Source organism: Acomys minous, assembly GCF_964271855.1.
Source record: "Acomys minous genome assembly, chromosome: 2".
Taxonomy (NCBI): Eukaryota; Metazoa; Chordata; class Mammalia; order Rodentia; family Muridae; genus Acomys; species Acomys minous.
The window spans coordinates 64,166,992-64,180,502 of NC_140484.1; the positions used below are offsets into that span (position 1 = coordinate 64,166,992).

General features: G+C 48.1%; 1 protein-coding gene across 2 annotated transcripts in view; it reads right to left on the reverse strand.

Moving 5' to 3' along the window:
* The window catches only part of DOCK1 (dedicator of cytokinesis 1), a 502,641-nt gene that overhangs the window by 396,918 nt on the left and 92,212 nt on the right, over positions 1–13,511 (reverse strand). For both annotated transcript variants that reach the window (XM_084751055.1, XM_084751054.1), the window contains exons 14-18: positions 11,442–11,566; positions 10,101–10,199; positions 9,139–9,211; positions 4,039–4,142; positions 3,133–3,316 (exon numbers count right to left, since the gene is read on the reverse strand). In XM_084751055.1, the coding sequence (XP_084607181.1) occupies positions 3,133–3,316; positions 4,039–4,142; positions 9,139–9,211; positions 10,101–10,199; positions 11,442–11,566 (585 nt within the window). The remainder of the gene's footprint in view (positions 1–3,132; positions 3,317–4,038; positions 4,143–9,138; positions 9,212–10,100; positions 10,200–11,441; positions 11,567–13,511) is intronic.

Genomic DNA, 13,511 nt, shown 5'->3' on the forward strand with positions numbered 1-13,511 from the left:
TGACACACCCCTGGTCCCAGAGTTAGGGGTATTCCCATCTTTAACGGAGACCAATGCATCATCTGACCCATTCAGTCCACGTTGGTGTCACCTGTCACATGACTGGGTTAAACTTGATCTCTATATTGCAACTTTCAGTTTTTATTTATTTACTTATTCTTGAGGTGAGGGGGGCTTGTTTGTTATTTGTTTGGGGTTTTCTTTCCATTTTGTTTTGGATTTTTGTTTTGTTTTGAGACAGAGCTCACTAAGCAGTTCAGACAGGCCTGGGGCTCACAGTAGAGTCCAGTTCATACTTGAAGTTGTAATTCTCCTGTCTCAGCAACCACGCCCTATCCCACCTACACCTTACAAAAGCTGGGATTATAACTCGTGTAAGGCCAATCTGGGCTATGCATTGTAAATATGAGGGGAAAAAGTTCAAGTGAGAAAATTAATAGAAGATCACCTCTTTGGGGGGGGGCGTGCTTAAGAAAACAGCCAGCCCCACCCCCACAATGCTATCCAGTCAGAACAGGCCTCCTTGCTCCATCTCTATTCCCAGGAACTCAACAGTTGGACTCAGAATTATTCTTTGTTTCATGACTCCTTTCCCTCTCATGTCGCAGTAAGCTAATTGAGACAAGGGATCACATCTTACAGCTCTTTTCCTGTCCCCTATGGCAGCCCACACAGCACTGAGGACAGAGACCTTTAATACAAACCTTAATGAATAATTCAGCCCCTTGCTTTTTGCCCTAAGTAACGGAACTTTGCGGGAAGGAATTATGGTTTCGAGAAAACGATTCCCTCAAAGGAAAATGTGGGACTCCACACTCAGATGCCAACTGGGGCACCCCCATCTTATATACTCCTGGTATGGCACAGTCCCAAAAAGGGGTATCAGTGCTGGCATGAAATGAAAGCCAGATTTTGCCTTCTGTTCAGTGAGCAGCATCACTTTGGAATTTCCTTGTTGCTTGGCAACAGCTGCTGCAGAGACCAGGGCTCTCTCCCTGGGTACCAGGGAGGGAATCACCCTGCAGATGGTGAGATTCAAGGAGCTGGAAGGTGAAAGGAGGAATCCACACACCGCTGTGGGAGGTTCCTTCCCTCCCTTCTCTCTCCCCTTTCTCTCCTTCCCCGCCCCCTAACTCTCTCTTTGTCTGTCTGTCTGTCTGTCTGTCTGTCTGTCTCTCTCTCTCTCTCTCTCTCTCTCTCTCTCTCTCTCTCTCTCTCTCTCTCTCTCTCATGTGTGGTTTTTAAAAAAGATGCTGTGGATGAGACTTGTTTTGAAAGAAAATTATGACCACATTTCAAACAACATCTAGCAGTGCATCTGGAACATGACCCACATGACATGCAACAGACCTCAGCACCTGCTGAAACACTAAAGGCCACAGCCAGGGCCCAGTGACCCAGCTGGGGACACCACCACTAGCCTGCATTAAATGAGGCACAAACACTCGTTTGTTGGACATACGCAGAGAGCCTCATTCCTAGTAGAGGGACATTCTTTCCACAGCCCAGTTGCAAGCTGGAGCCCACACAGCTGACTCATGTCCCTGGGGCACCAACCCCCTCACATCCTCCCCTCCCCCCATCACTTGCACAAATCTAGTCCCTTGGGGAACGAGTTTCATTTGCTGGTTGGTGGCGGTCACCACAGGGCAACAAGTTAGGACCCTTCAGAGATGACTCAGGCAAACTCATGATGACTTAGCAACCAGGAAGTGTCCAAATGGCCCCAAAGTATCAGTACCCGCATAGACCCAAACAACCCAACAGTATCTGGGTGACTTACAGCCCCTTGCTAATATATAAAGAAAGCCTCACTGGGTAAAGCCGAGAACGAGAGATAGAAATAGCAGGCAGATAAAGTTTGAAAACCATCTGACCCGGGGTTGGCATGCCTAAGCCCTCAGAACACCAACATTCCTCCTCCCTCCAGAGTCTGGTCTTCCTGTGCTATGTTAATCCTATGCGAGCCCAAAAGATGCTTGCCCCATCAGCCAATCTCCAACTCCAGCATGACTGACAGGCAACACAGAGATGGGATTCCTGATAATGATGGACATTAATAATCACAACTCATATCAGGCAGTTAAGAGGGAGAAAAAAATTGGATTTTCAAGCTCCATTTCAATAGAGCATAAAGTCCCTGCACAGCTGTGATACGGCCACATCAGGAGGATGCGGTTTTTAAAAGAAGGATTTGTGCAGAGAGCCTCTGCCTCCTGCAGACGGAGTCACGGCAGCGGCACTGGTGTGCTCGGAATAAGAAGCATCTCCAGTGAACTGCCATGTTTCTGGGGAGGCAGCAAGCAGAGGGAAAAGCACTCACGGACAGGAGGCACCAGCTGATGAGTGACCTGCCACACACACACACATGAGGCTGAGCTTAGGGTATGGGAACCAGCAAGGAGGTCCTATCTCACACCGCAAGGGGCCTAAACATATCAGGCAGACCATCTTCTCCAAAGAAAGATAACAGGGAGTTATGGCAAGGAGAAGCTAAGACAGACGAAGACACAAAGCAGGGAGGTACCCCGCATCTGACGGTCGATGGGCTAGTCAGAAAGCTCTGAAAACAAGCATCTTTCACATGTGTAACAAGAACAGCCGGGTGCAGTGGGCTTTTATTTAAGGTCATTCCCAGGACCAAGATCCAACTCCATTTCTCTGGTCTGATCTCAAATATTATGTACTTTCGCTGATGCCTCATTTCTTTCTTTTGGGCTGGTAAGTACCTTAAAGAAGTCCAGAGCTGGCGGGATGGCTGAGTAGTGGTGGTGCTTGCCAACAAGCCTGATGAACTGAGGTCAATCCCCCAGTACCCATAAGGAGGAAGGAGAGAGCCCATTTGTCCTCTGACTGCCCACACACACACCTCAAATAAACACATGCTTAAAAATAAAAATAAGTCCTTCTCATTGTTTAATCTCCCTGCTGAGTTAATCCTTAGACCAAAAATAGAAGTGTGAGTTTCAAACTATGACAGATGCCACCTCCTCTCCCCGAGAGCTTCGACATCTATGTGGGTCCTTACCAAAGGCCAGAGTGAATGACGTCCACTCACCCACCAGGAAACTCCTCCACTCACCAAGTAGCCAAAAGGGACGTGTTTGAGAGGGCGGAATTCTAGAAGCTCACCGTTCTGGGTCAGTTTGGTTGAGCACACCAGTGTGGAGATCTGGAAAGAGTCTTTGCTGATGGTGCAACTTCCAAGACTCTGCATGCCCTTGCCTGTGGCCGAGTGGCCTTTCTCTTCCAACTCCGCCTTGGTAGAGGGGAGACTCAAGTATGTGGCTGCGTCTTCCAGCTTCTTGGCTTCAGCCTGTGGGTCGGATCGTACACTGTGTCAAACGACATCCACCGAGGGCCACACTCCAGGTTTGGCGTGCTTTTATTATTCTGGTTTCTCACCCCCCTTCTGTGCTGTGTTCTGCAAGGTACTTTAGTGACCATGTTTCCTCGTCCTGTAGATGAGTTCACAGCTCCAGCCTGCATACACAGCACCAAACGCGGCACTGCCTGTCATCTTCTCTCATGAGGAACAGCACAAGGGCTGGTCACATCCTAACTGCTCATTTACATAATTAAGTGTAGCTGGATGCTAGAGAAGCCGCTCTCTCCTCCCCGGGGTGGGAAATGTCAGCTGTGATGCTCATCTTGATCACAGGCTTGACTGGAGTGAGAGGGTCTTGGAGTTTAGTGAAGCTCACCTCTTAAGTGCATCTATGACGGAGAATTAACTATGAGCGAAAAGTCACCTCCTGAAGCCAATGTGTGCCCGAAGACTGGGTACCCTCATGGGATAAGAGAACGTCTATGCTGACAATGTTCTTCTCACTCTGCTTCCTGGCCACCAGGATGGGAGCTGCTCCATCATACCCTTCCCACCCTGAAGGACTGAAAGCGCTGACACCCGCACCAGGACACGCCCTGCCTCCCTTGAATTGTTTTGCTCAGGTATTTAGTCAAGCTCCGTTCAGGTGAGGAAGTCACAAAGCAGTGATCAGATCCGTGTCCTAGGCATCCCAGTGAGGATGTACGCACCTTGTAGACAATAAGGTCGTGCTCTCCATCTCTCAGGGTGGTCCCATCATATCTCATCAGCTTCACGAAGGCCAGTGCAAAGATTTTCTCAGATTTATCCTTAGCTGCAAAGAAAACCAATAACTACCTTCAACTATAGTCAGGACAAAGTGACATTCGTGCATGCTACCAAAGACACCATTATGAAAACAGTCACCAAACTGCGCGCTGGTGAAGCCGGTGGAAGATGTGAGGAAATGGACCGCAGTTACTAACAGGAAGATTTGTATCACAGAAGGATCAACTCTCCTCCAACTAGTTCAAAGTCTTGGGGAAGACAGATGGGGCTATGGACTGAGAACAGATTCCAGAATGAAGAGCATGAAAATTTTACAGAAGAATGTGAAGGAAAGCTTACGGTGCCACAATTCCAGAGTAGGTAGGAACAGCAAAAGCAAACCTGGCGGGTGTGAACAGGAACAGGGAGAGACTAGGATGTGAACCTAGGACATGACAAGGGGGCAGGGCAGGGAGGGAAAGTTCTCATCAACACAGAAACAACAGAGTCCTAAAGCGCATGCGCGCGCGCGCGCGCGCACACACACACACACACACACACACACACACACACACACACACACACATATATACACCACCTCTGGGGGCCTGAGGACCCGAATGGGAAGTTCTCCTGCCTTTAGCAACAAAGGACAACAGCCAGACCTGCATGTGGGGCTTGTGCCCTCCTTCACTCAAGTTCCTCCACAGCATCTAAAATAGTCAGTTGCCGGCTCACAGGTTCCCTGCATCTGATGGGTTTTTCTTCATGGTTCTCATCACTGCCAGAAATGTGGGGATGGGGAATTTGCTACTGTTATTGTTAGTGTCCTTCTACTGAGCCCTGGTATCTATGGGTTTGTGAGTATATATGTGTGTTTGTGTACATGTGTATATATGTATATATACATTGTACATGCATGCATACATATATATGTTTATATGTGTGTTTATATATGTGCACATGTGTACATATGCATATGAATGTCTATATATGTGTGTGTCCATGTATGTCTATATGTGTGAGTTTATGTGTGTATACGTACATGGGTATGTGTGTATACAGTGAGTGTGTATATGTCTGATTGTGTCTGTGTATTGTATATATGTATTTATCTGTATGTGTATGGATGCATGCATGTATGAGTATATGTATGCTTTAATATATGTGTGTATGTGTACATGTGTGTATGTGTATATATATCTATGTGTGTATACATGTGTACATATGCGTGACTATGTGTGCATAGGAATATACACATATGTGATTGTGTATATGCCTGCATATATAATTTTACTATCATTTCCCAGCACATGAAATAAAGTCTGACAAATAGTTGCACTAGTTAGGGAGAAGGCCAGCAAACAGGAAAGATTTCAGGCCACTAAGAAAGCAAAATCTGGAGGCTTGCACAGGGTGAAGGGCCAGAGGCCCTGTGGGTAAATGGTCAAAACAAGCGTCTCTGAGAATGCAGATTACCATGTGCCAGGAAGAAAGGGTGCAGCACAGAGGTCCAGTAGCAACGAGAACCCAGCTCATCTGGGCTCAGCAGGCCAATGTGGCTGGTGAGTGAGGGAAGGAGAGAGAGCCATAGACCAGCAGGGACAGACAAAGTAGGGACACAAGGATCGACTGAAGCGATGAATTTCACAAGCTGCCTCCTGAGTACGGCACACCAACACTGAGGCGGGAGCCAGAAAATGTGTCAAAAGTATATGTTCAATGGTCTTTTAGAAAGGAAAGGACAGAGGCGAGACCTGGAAGAAGGACACACCCACCCTCCTCCAGCTCAAAACACTCACCCATGACCTCAATGCCCCAGAAGTCATCTGTTACTCATCTCGATAGCTACACTGCCTGTCATGCAATAGGGGCTCAGTAAATGCTGGCTAATTACTTGGTTAGAGGACAGTCGACCAACCAAAAAATAGAGACGTTGGAACCGAACAGAGGTACCTTAATCTAAAACACGACCTTATGGAAGAGAGCAGAACACGTGCAAGACATCAATATCCAAGTGAGAAGGACCTGCTTCTGCTAAGCTGAGCCCCCAGGGGAGCAGCATCTCTAGACATACACGCAATGGCTTCCACTGCACCTGCCACTGAAGAGGAGCATCATTCATTAACACTGCATCTTCAACACTCAGGGCGCAATCACCGTCCAGCACAGGCTCACTAAAAGCCATCATACAGTAGATGGATTTGTCTAGCACCTCACAGAGTCATCCTGTGAACTATATAGCAGGAACTCACATGGTCTTGCAGAGTAGCCGGGGCTGCCCCACCCAGACAAGCCTGCTCCAATCCTAAAAGACTCAGCTTCAGGCTAGACCATGAAGACACATCTGCAACAGTGCACCCATGTGTCTGCATGGCCAACAGGCTGCTGTAGGGATGTCCTCACACATCAGCACCAGGCTTTCTAGTCCAGCCCAGATCACAGCAGGGGACACTCATCACTTCTCCCTCGCCAGGCCCTGCTCTAAAGTGGAAAGCAGCCTGTATGTGGACAGCTAAGGGGGGCGATGTGTACTGAATTCTTTCCTTCTCAGACCCAGTATGTACCGACGCCAAGCTGTAGCAGCCACTATGGCTGCCCTCAGTAACTGGCAAACATGATCTCATGAACACCACACTTACAATGCTCAACATGTCTCCAGAACTCGACAAGCTGTGGCCTTAGAGACTTCATTAATTATGCAAATGTGTCTTGGCATGTCGGCTGATAGCATCTTGTCTATAATGAGTACTTAAAACTGACGAGAAAAACAAGGATTGTGAAAATTAGAATGTTAGAGATCTTCCTTTGCCCTGGTGTAATCCATTAATTAAGGGGAATGAATTTGCTAAGAATGTGGCTCAGGAGTAATTCTGACACAGCTCTCTATGGAGTCTCGAACTTGTACCCTCAGTGCTTCCTCCAGGGAACCTAAATGCCCACAGCCTGCTCTAAAGATAAGTTTTTCCACATTTCCAAGAGTGACTGAGCTCCTGCTGCCCTTTCAGCAAGCCACTGGCCCACGCCTGGACCACACCTGGAGTGCTGCAGCTGTGCCCAGAGAATCCCTTTCCCCATCCCTCATCTCTCCACACCCCACTTCTGTCGGTTCACATTGTAGGCCTGGCCACCATTCCCCAGGTGGTCCTGCTTACTAACCCCATGCTTCCACTTAGCCCAGAGTCTACAATAGGGGAGCCTTCATCTCCTTGTTCTATAGACAGGTACTAACAAAGACCAGGAAATGGAGGAGCGCCCTTCAAGTTTCCCAGAGGCACTACAGTGTAGCACTAAGGCACTGGGTAGACCCTAAGCTCTTTTAGGTACCACTAACTCAAAAGCCTTTACCCAGCATTCCTGATATGTAACATGAGAATTTGGGGCAGGAACACTGATGTTTGATCCAAGCAACACAGAGAAGCTCCCCTATCAGCCTCAAGAATGTGAGCCCACAGTCAGTTGACTGTGCCCATCATCCTGGGGTTACAGCCATGCAGGACACTGTGGACACTGACCAGAGGCTGGCCTTCTGCCTGCTGGGCCAAGCCCTAAGGCAAACACAATGGTGAGATGCCAAATCTCCACTAGCTGCCCTCCACTCACCTGCTCGCACATCTAGTGTGGCCTCTAATGACCTTTTCTCCCCTAACCTTCTTATGCTGTAAGGATGGGATTGTGAGATGAGGCTGCCATGCTCCCCTTCCACCCCACACTGAAGCACCACATGGGCTCCTGGCTGTTTTAGGGCCTTTGTTTAACCATTTCCTGGCCTTTCAGTGACCCTATGCAGAGGACCACACGCTTCCCAGCAACAAGCCTTGGCACATGTTCAGCCCTTCAGGCCACTGTTCAGTAGCTTCATCCTCTGTCACACACACACACACACACACACACACACACACACACACACACACACCTGGCACAGGGAGGGCCTGAGACCCAAAAACTGTCAGATGGAAACAGATTAACTCTTCATCACAGCAACAAGGTCCTCTCCGGGGCCAGCACTGTGCTAAAGACAGGTTAAAGGATGGCATCTCTATCCTAAGGCAAGGATCAGAGAGCCTCATCCTTAAGTCTGCAACAGAGTCTAGAACTAATTGCCTCTCTGTGTGGCCCCATGAGGTCATCTGAGGCACACTATCACACAGCTCACCCTTCCCACAGACCTCGACTATTTATAAGTATACCCGACTCAGTGACATACATTACGGTCGATGGAGGACAAGAAGTAATTGTATTGTCCTTCTGTGATAGCTAGGTGTTTAGCATGGGGCTACATCCTGACAGGCTCTTAATTCAACCACTGAAACAGGACCAGCCTCGGGAATCCACAAATGGTTCTTTCAGAAAAGGGCAAATGTGAAGACCTGTCCTCTCCTCTAGGCTTGGTCTCAAGGTCAGTGTCGCACCAGTGTCTGGGAGAGTTCCAGCTAAGCTCCAGCAGTCACCAACAAAGACAAAGAAGGCTGAGTGAGCTTCTCGATTCTAAGACAAAGAGCACCAAGAGGCAATTGTCCAAATCATTTGTTGTGCTTCAGTGACTTTCCTGATAAACTGGCATGGGGGTGAGTCAAAGATGATGTGGGGCTGGAAAGATGGCTCCCAGCTAAGTGCTCCTGGAGAGGACCTGAGGTCAGGTCACAGCACCTACATAGGGTGGCTCGTGACAGGGCACAACTCCAGCCTCAGGGGATCTGAAGTCCTCTTCTGCCTCCACTGGCGCTGCACTCACGTCTACAACACACACACACACACACACACACACACACACACACACACACACACACACACACACAACATCTTTATAGACAAGGAAGAGAGGCATGAGAAGGAGGAGCTAGAAGCAGGCGCACCGCCCACGCCAGAGGAAAGCAGAAAACGAGGTGCCTTGAGATCCGCTCAGTATGATGTTCTCCACGGGCAGCTCAGGTGAAAGACACGGCCAAGGGGCCGTGACGTCACTGTAAATGACAGCCATGTCCTAAAGCAATTCAGAGCAGCTGCTGCCTGCTAAGCTTTTCCCTTGAAAACAAACCCTGATAAAGTGGCCCATTACTCACAGTCCTGCGAGGATCTGTGGCGGAAGGTAAATCGAAGGTGACTCCGGTTCACATCCTCAATAGGGATGGCCACCTTGAAGAATCAAAAGGGGACATGTGAGTACCTTTCCCAGCATCCTCTAGCGGGAAGCGCTTAATTCAGGCTAGTTATTGGCACCAGGATACATATTCGGGGACCAGAGCAATGAAAACATCGTCTATCTTCCCCTTATATGATTTCTGCCAAAGGCAAAATGTCTTTTGAAAATTTAAACAAGATAATATCGTGAAGGACACCAAGCCGACTCTGCTAGACGTCGGGATATTTTTTTGTTTTAACACTCGGATACACACTGCTCAGATTCTACTTTTGAAAGCCATTGTCTTCATTGTAGCCCCTACATAAAGCTATCTACACCTCCTCTGCAGCTGCAGCAAGAAAGCTTCCCTGTTATCACTATGGCCAAAGAACAAGGCCTCATGTGTGCTGGCTGTCAGCAAAGACTGGCCCTAATGTTCTTGTCAACATCTATAGTCCAAAGCGCCTCCCTTATTTTCTATCATTTAAATTGTTGGGAGGTGGGGAGGTAGAGGGAAGGCAGTTTTATATATTACAGTGAGGTACCATGGTGCCGTACGTGCAGGCGGCATGATGAAAGCCTTATATCAATGCCACAAAGCAGATCCACCTCTCAACGATAACCTCCACAAGCTGGCATCCCTGCATCTTCTTATTTGGTACAGAGGCAGCAAGCCGCATATATACACCAGACCCAAGGAGAGGAAGGCAATAGCTATCTTGAAGATGTGACAATTCATCTCGATCAAGGTTCAATTTTACATTTAAAGGAGACAAGGGTAAACGCACCAGAGGAACGACCAGGGAGGGTCCCTAACAACCTTCAACAACTTGGCTGTGTGTGGCGTGAGGGAGGATTTCACCATCAGCCCACGGGGATGAAATGACCATAGAAACACCATACCTTAAGGGTCTCAAACCATCGAGGCTGCTTCACTTGGTAATAAATCACTGATTTGTACTCGGAGATCGCCTCATCACCAGCACCGGGGAAAATCACGTGCTTCAGGAAAAGGCATAAAGAAAGAGTTCATGTTAGGGCTGCTGAGGTGGCTCAGTGGGTAAGGCTCTTGCTGCCAAGCCTGACAGCCTGAGTCCGATCCCTAGGGCCAACATTGTAGAAAGAGAGAACAGACTCCTGTATGCATGGGTGCTGGCATGAGCATGTACACCACACACACACACACACACACACACACACACACACACACACACACACACTGAATAATATTTATTTATCTTAAAAGTGCTTACATTAGGTATCACAGTGACTCCCACTACATTATTCCCGTTACAGCCACCAAAGAAGGAGAGATAGCTCTCCAGGGTGCCAATGAATATCACTGCATTTGGCATGAGTCTAAACCATATCCTCAGACCCTGTAGGTACAGACAATTATGACACATGGGGCTAACCTTGACTGCCACTTCTCTTGTCCCCTCCCCGACTCATTTCAAATCACAATCTGAACACTTGCCTGATTTACTCAGTGGGCCCAGAAGCAAAGGTTGGCCACCACATAGGAGGTGACAAGACTCAGCCCTCTAGCTATGCGCACTGCCTACCAAACTTCAGCCAGATTCATCCCTCTGACACCTAGGAGGCCAGGGCAGTGTAGCTCAAGGCTTCTAGAGCTACGAGTGACACCAGACAAGGCCAGACAGGGAGAAAAGGTGTGAGCCCTGAAGCACACAACTGCGCCCAGGCCCAATCACGGCCACTGCTGTCCAATCCAGAGGTACCTAGGGGGACACCTGCTCTGCTCTGCTCATCAGAGGGAACCAGAGCCTCTGGTGGCTTCTGCTGGCTGCTCTGGTCATAAGAAGGAGGTAATGGTCAACTTGGGAATTTAACAGTTAAGACAGATGATCCTAAAAGCCCACCTTACTCCCTGAGCCAAGAGTATTATTCCTCAGACTCTATTTCTTTGTCTCTCAAATATTGAAACCAATGGTCTCTGGCTGACCATTGTGACTGCTAGGTATGTGGGGCTACACCAAGAAATGGGGCCCCTCTATAAGTGTAAGGTCAAAATCTACAGGGATCCCCTAGGGCAGACTGGTGGCCTGGGTCTCCAGGACCTAATAGGAAGCAGGAAAAAAGGGAAGCTGGCACCAATACACATCCCAGCATATGACATAACACAGCCAATCAAAACCACCTCTAATCCTGCAACAGAGCCAAGGTGGACACATGCAAAGTTGAATTTGAACTCTACAGACAAGACTCAGCAAAAAGAGATACCTCCAAGCGCTTCCCGTCTTCATCATAGACAGACACTGTCACCTCCACGTTCTTCGCGGTCGTTTTACTGCCTTTATCAAAATCTCCTTGAACTAACGTCACATAGATATCATTTCGAACATCACCTGGGGGGGAAATTACATCTTTATAGCAATCCATCATTCATAGTGTAACTGTGAATTTAGCCAAATTGTCGGAATCGCTGTCTTAACAGAATATTATAAATACTGCATTAGACAGTTCTGAAATATTTCCTACAAAACAGTCTGGGCTTCTAATGCATGGCAAAGCCTATTTGCATCAACTTCGTCTCTGCACCTCTGTGAGGTGCCCAGGGTGGCTGCAATGCTACTGCTGGAGCTACAAGGACCTAACCCTTTTGTAGCATCCCATGATCAGCAGAGGCCCTTATAAGCTTCCCACGGAAGATCGCTGGGTCCTGAGCAGCCAGCACATGTGTGCAAAAGAACCGCCAAGGCCAACTTCGTTTGCTTTCTTTGAACTGTCTGATTTCAAGCCTTGAGCTAAAGGCCTCCTGGTACTGAGATCCACGAGCCAGGGGTAAGGGACGGGTCACGAAGTCTCTGTATAGTTCTTCTCTTCCAGCAAGTTGCTGTCAAGACCCAAGTGGGAAGAACAAAACAGAACTATATGGAGTTTGGCCAGGGTGGGGAGGGGAATTAGGTTTTTGCTTTATTTTGTTTTTGGATTAGGATCACCCTTGTAGTCCAGCGTGGCCTCCAATTTACAGCAATGCTGCCTCAGCCTTCCGAGTGCTGCCATCACAGGAGTGTGTCACTGCATACAACTCCATAGACTTTATTGTGTAGTGGACCTTTAATTGTGATGAGGGCACATTAGAACCAGTGAATTAAGCGTGTGAGCTGGGGAAACCTCAAGCTTCCCTTGCTCGTGATGGAAAGAAAACATCATGACCAATGACTAATTCCCAGGCTGCCTGGCCCCACCCATGCCCAACCCTGCTCTTCCTAGAAGATCAGGGGCTGCAACTGACCCCAGCTGAGGTTAAGCATAAGGACTTCTTATGGGAAAAACGCCTTTTCATGCTTTCTTGGATTTTTTTCCTTCTTCTTGTTTTAATTGTGCTTTTTAAAAATCTGCTCTATTTTGGCTTTTAATGGATCCAACTATTAAATTAAAGTTGCATTTAAAAATCATTATTGTAATGGTCCCAGTGGGTTGCTCCCACAGCCATGGTGGCTGCTCCACGGGGGGGAAGCATGGCTGCTGTGGCAGATCCTGCCCACAGGAGAGGTTAAAAAGCCTGGAGCATGAGGCTGGGGTGCAGGAAGCAAGACTTCCCACCTAACACCTACCACTTATCAGCTCAGGGGCCTCAAATAAGTCCTCTCACCTCTTGGGCTAACAAACCATGCATGACTCAACAGCTTTATTGGTTTGGTAGACCTCAATTGTATATTTATTAGACTAAAAATTATATCAAAACACAAAAACCATAGTCTTTATGTACATGTATATGTGTATATAGCTGTATGTTCAATTGTGCCCTCGGGCAAGTGGAGGACAGAGGACAACCTTAACTGTTGTTTGGTTGCCTACTTGTTTGTTTGTTTGTTTGTTTGTTTTCAAGAGAGTTTCTTCGTGTAGCCCAGGCTGTCCTAGAACTCACTCTGTAGATCAGGCTGGCCTCGAACTCAGAAATCCTACTGCCTCTGACTCTTGAGTGTTAGGATTAAAGGGCATGTGCCACCACTGCTGTCAAGAACTGTACCCTGTGTACAAGCTGTGCAGGGATAACGATAGAACAGAGATTGAGGGAATATCCAACCAACGCCTGGCCCAACCTGAGACCCCCACTCTCCATGGGAGAGAGCCAGCCCCTTACACTATTAGGGATACTCTGCTATGCTTACAGATAGGAGCCTAGCTCAGCTGTCTTCTGAGAGGCTCCACCCAGCAGTAGATCAAAACAGACGCTGAAACTCACAGGCAAACATTGGGAGGAACACAGGGAGTCTCGTGGAAAAGTGGGGGAAAGGATAGAAGAACCTGGAAGGGACAGGAGCTCCACAACAAGACCAAAAGAGC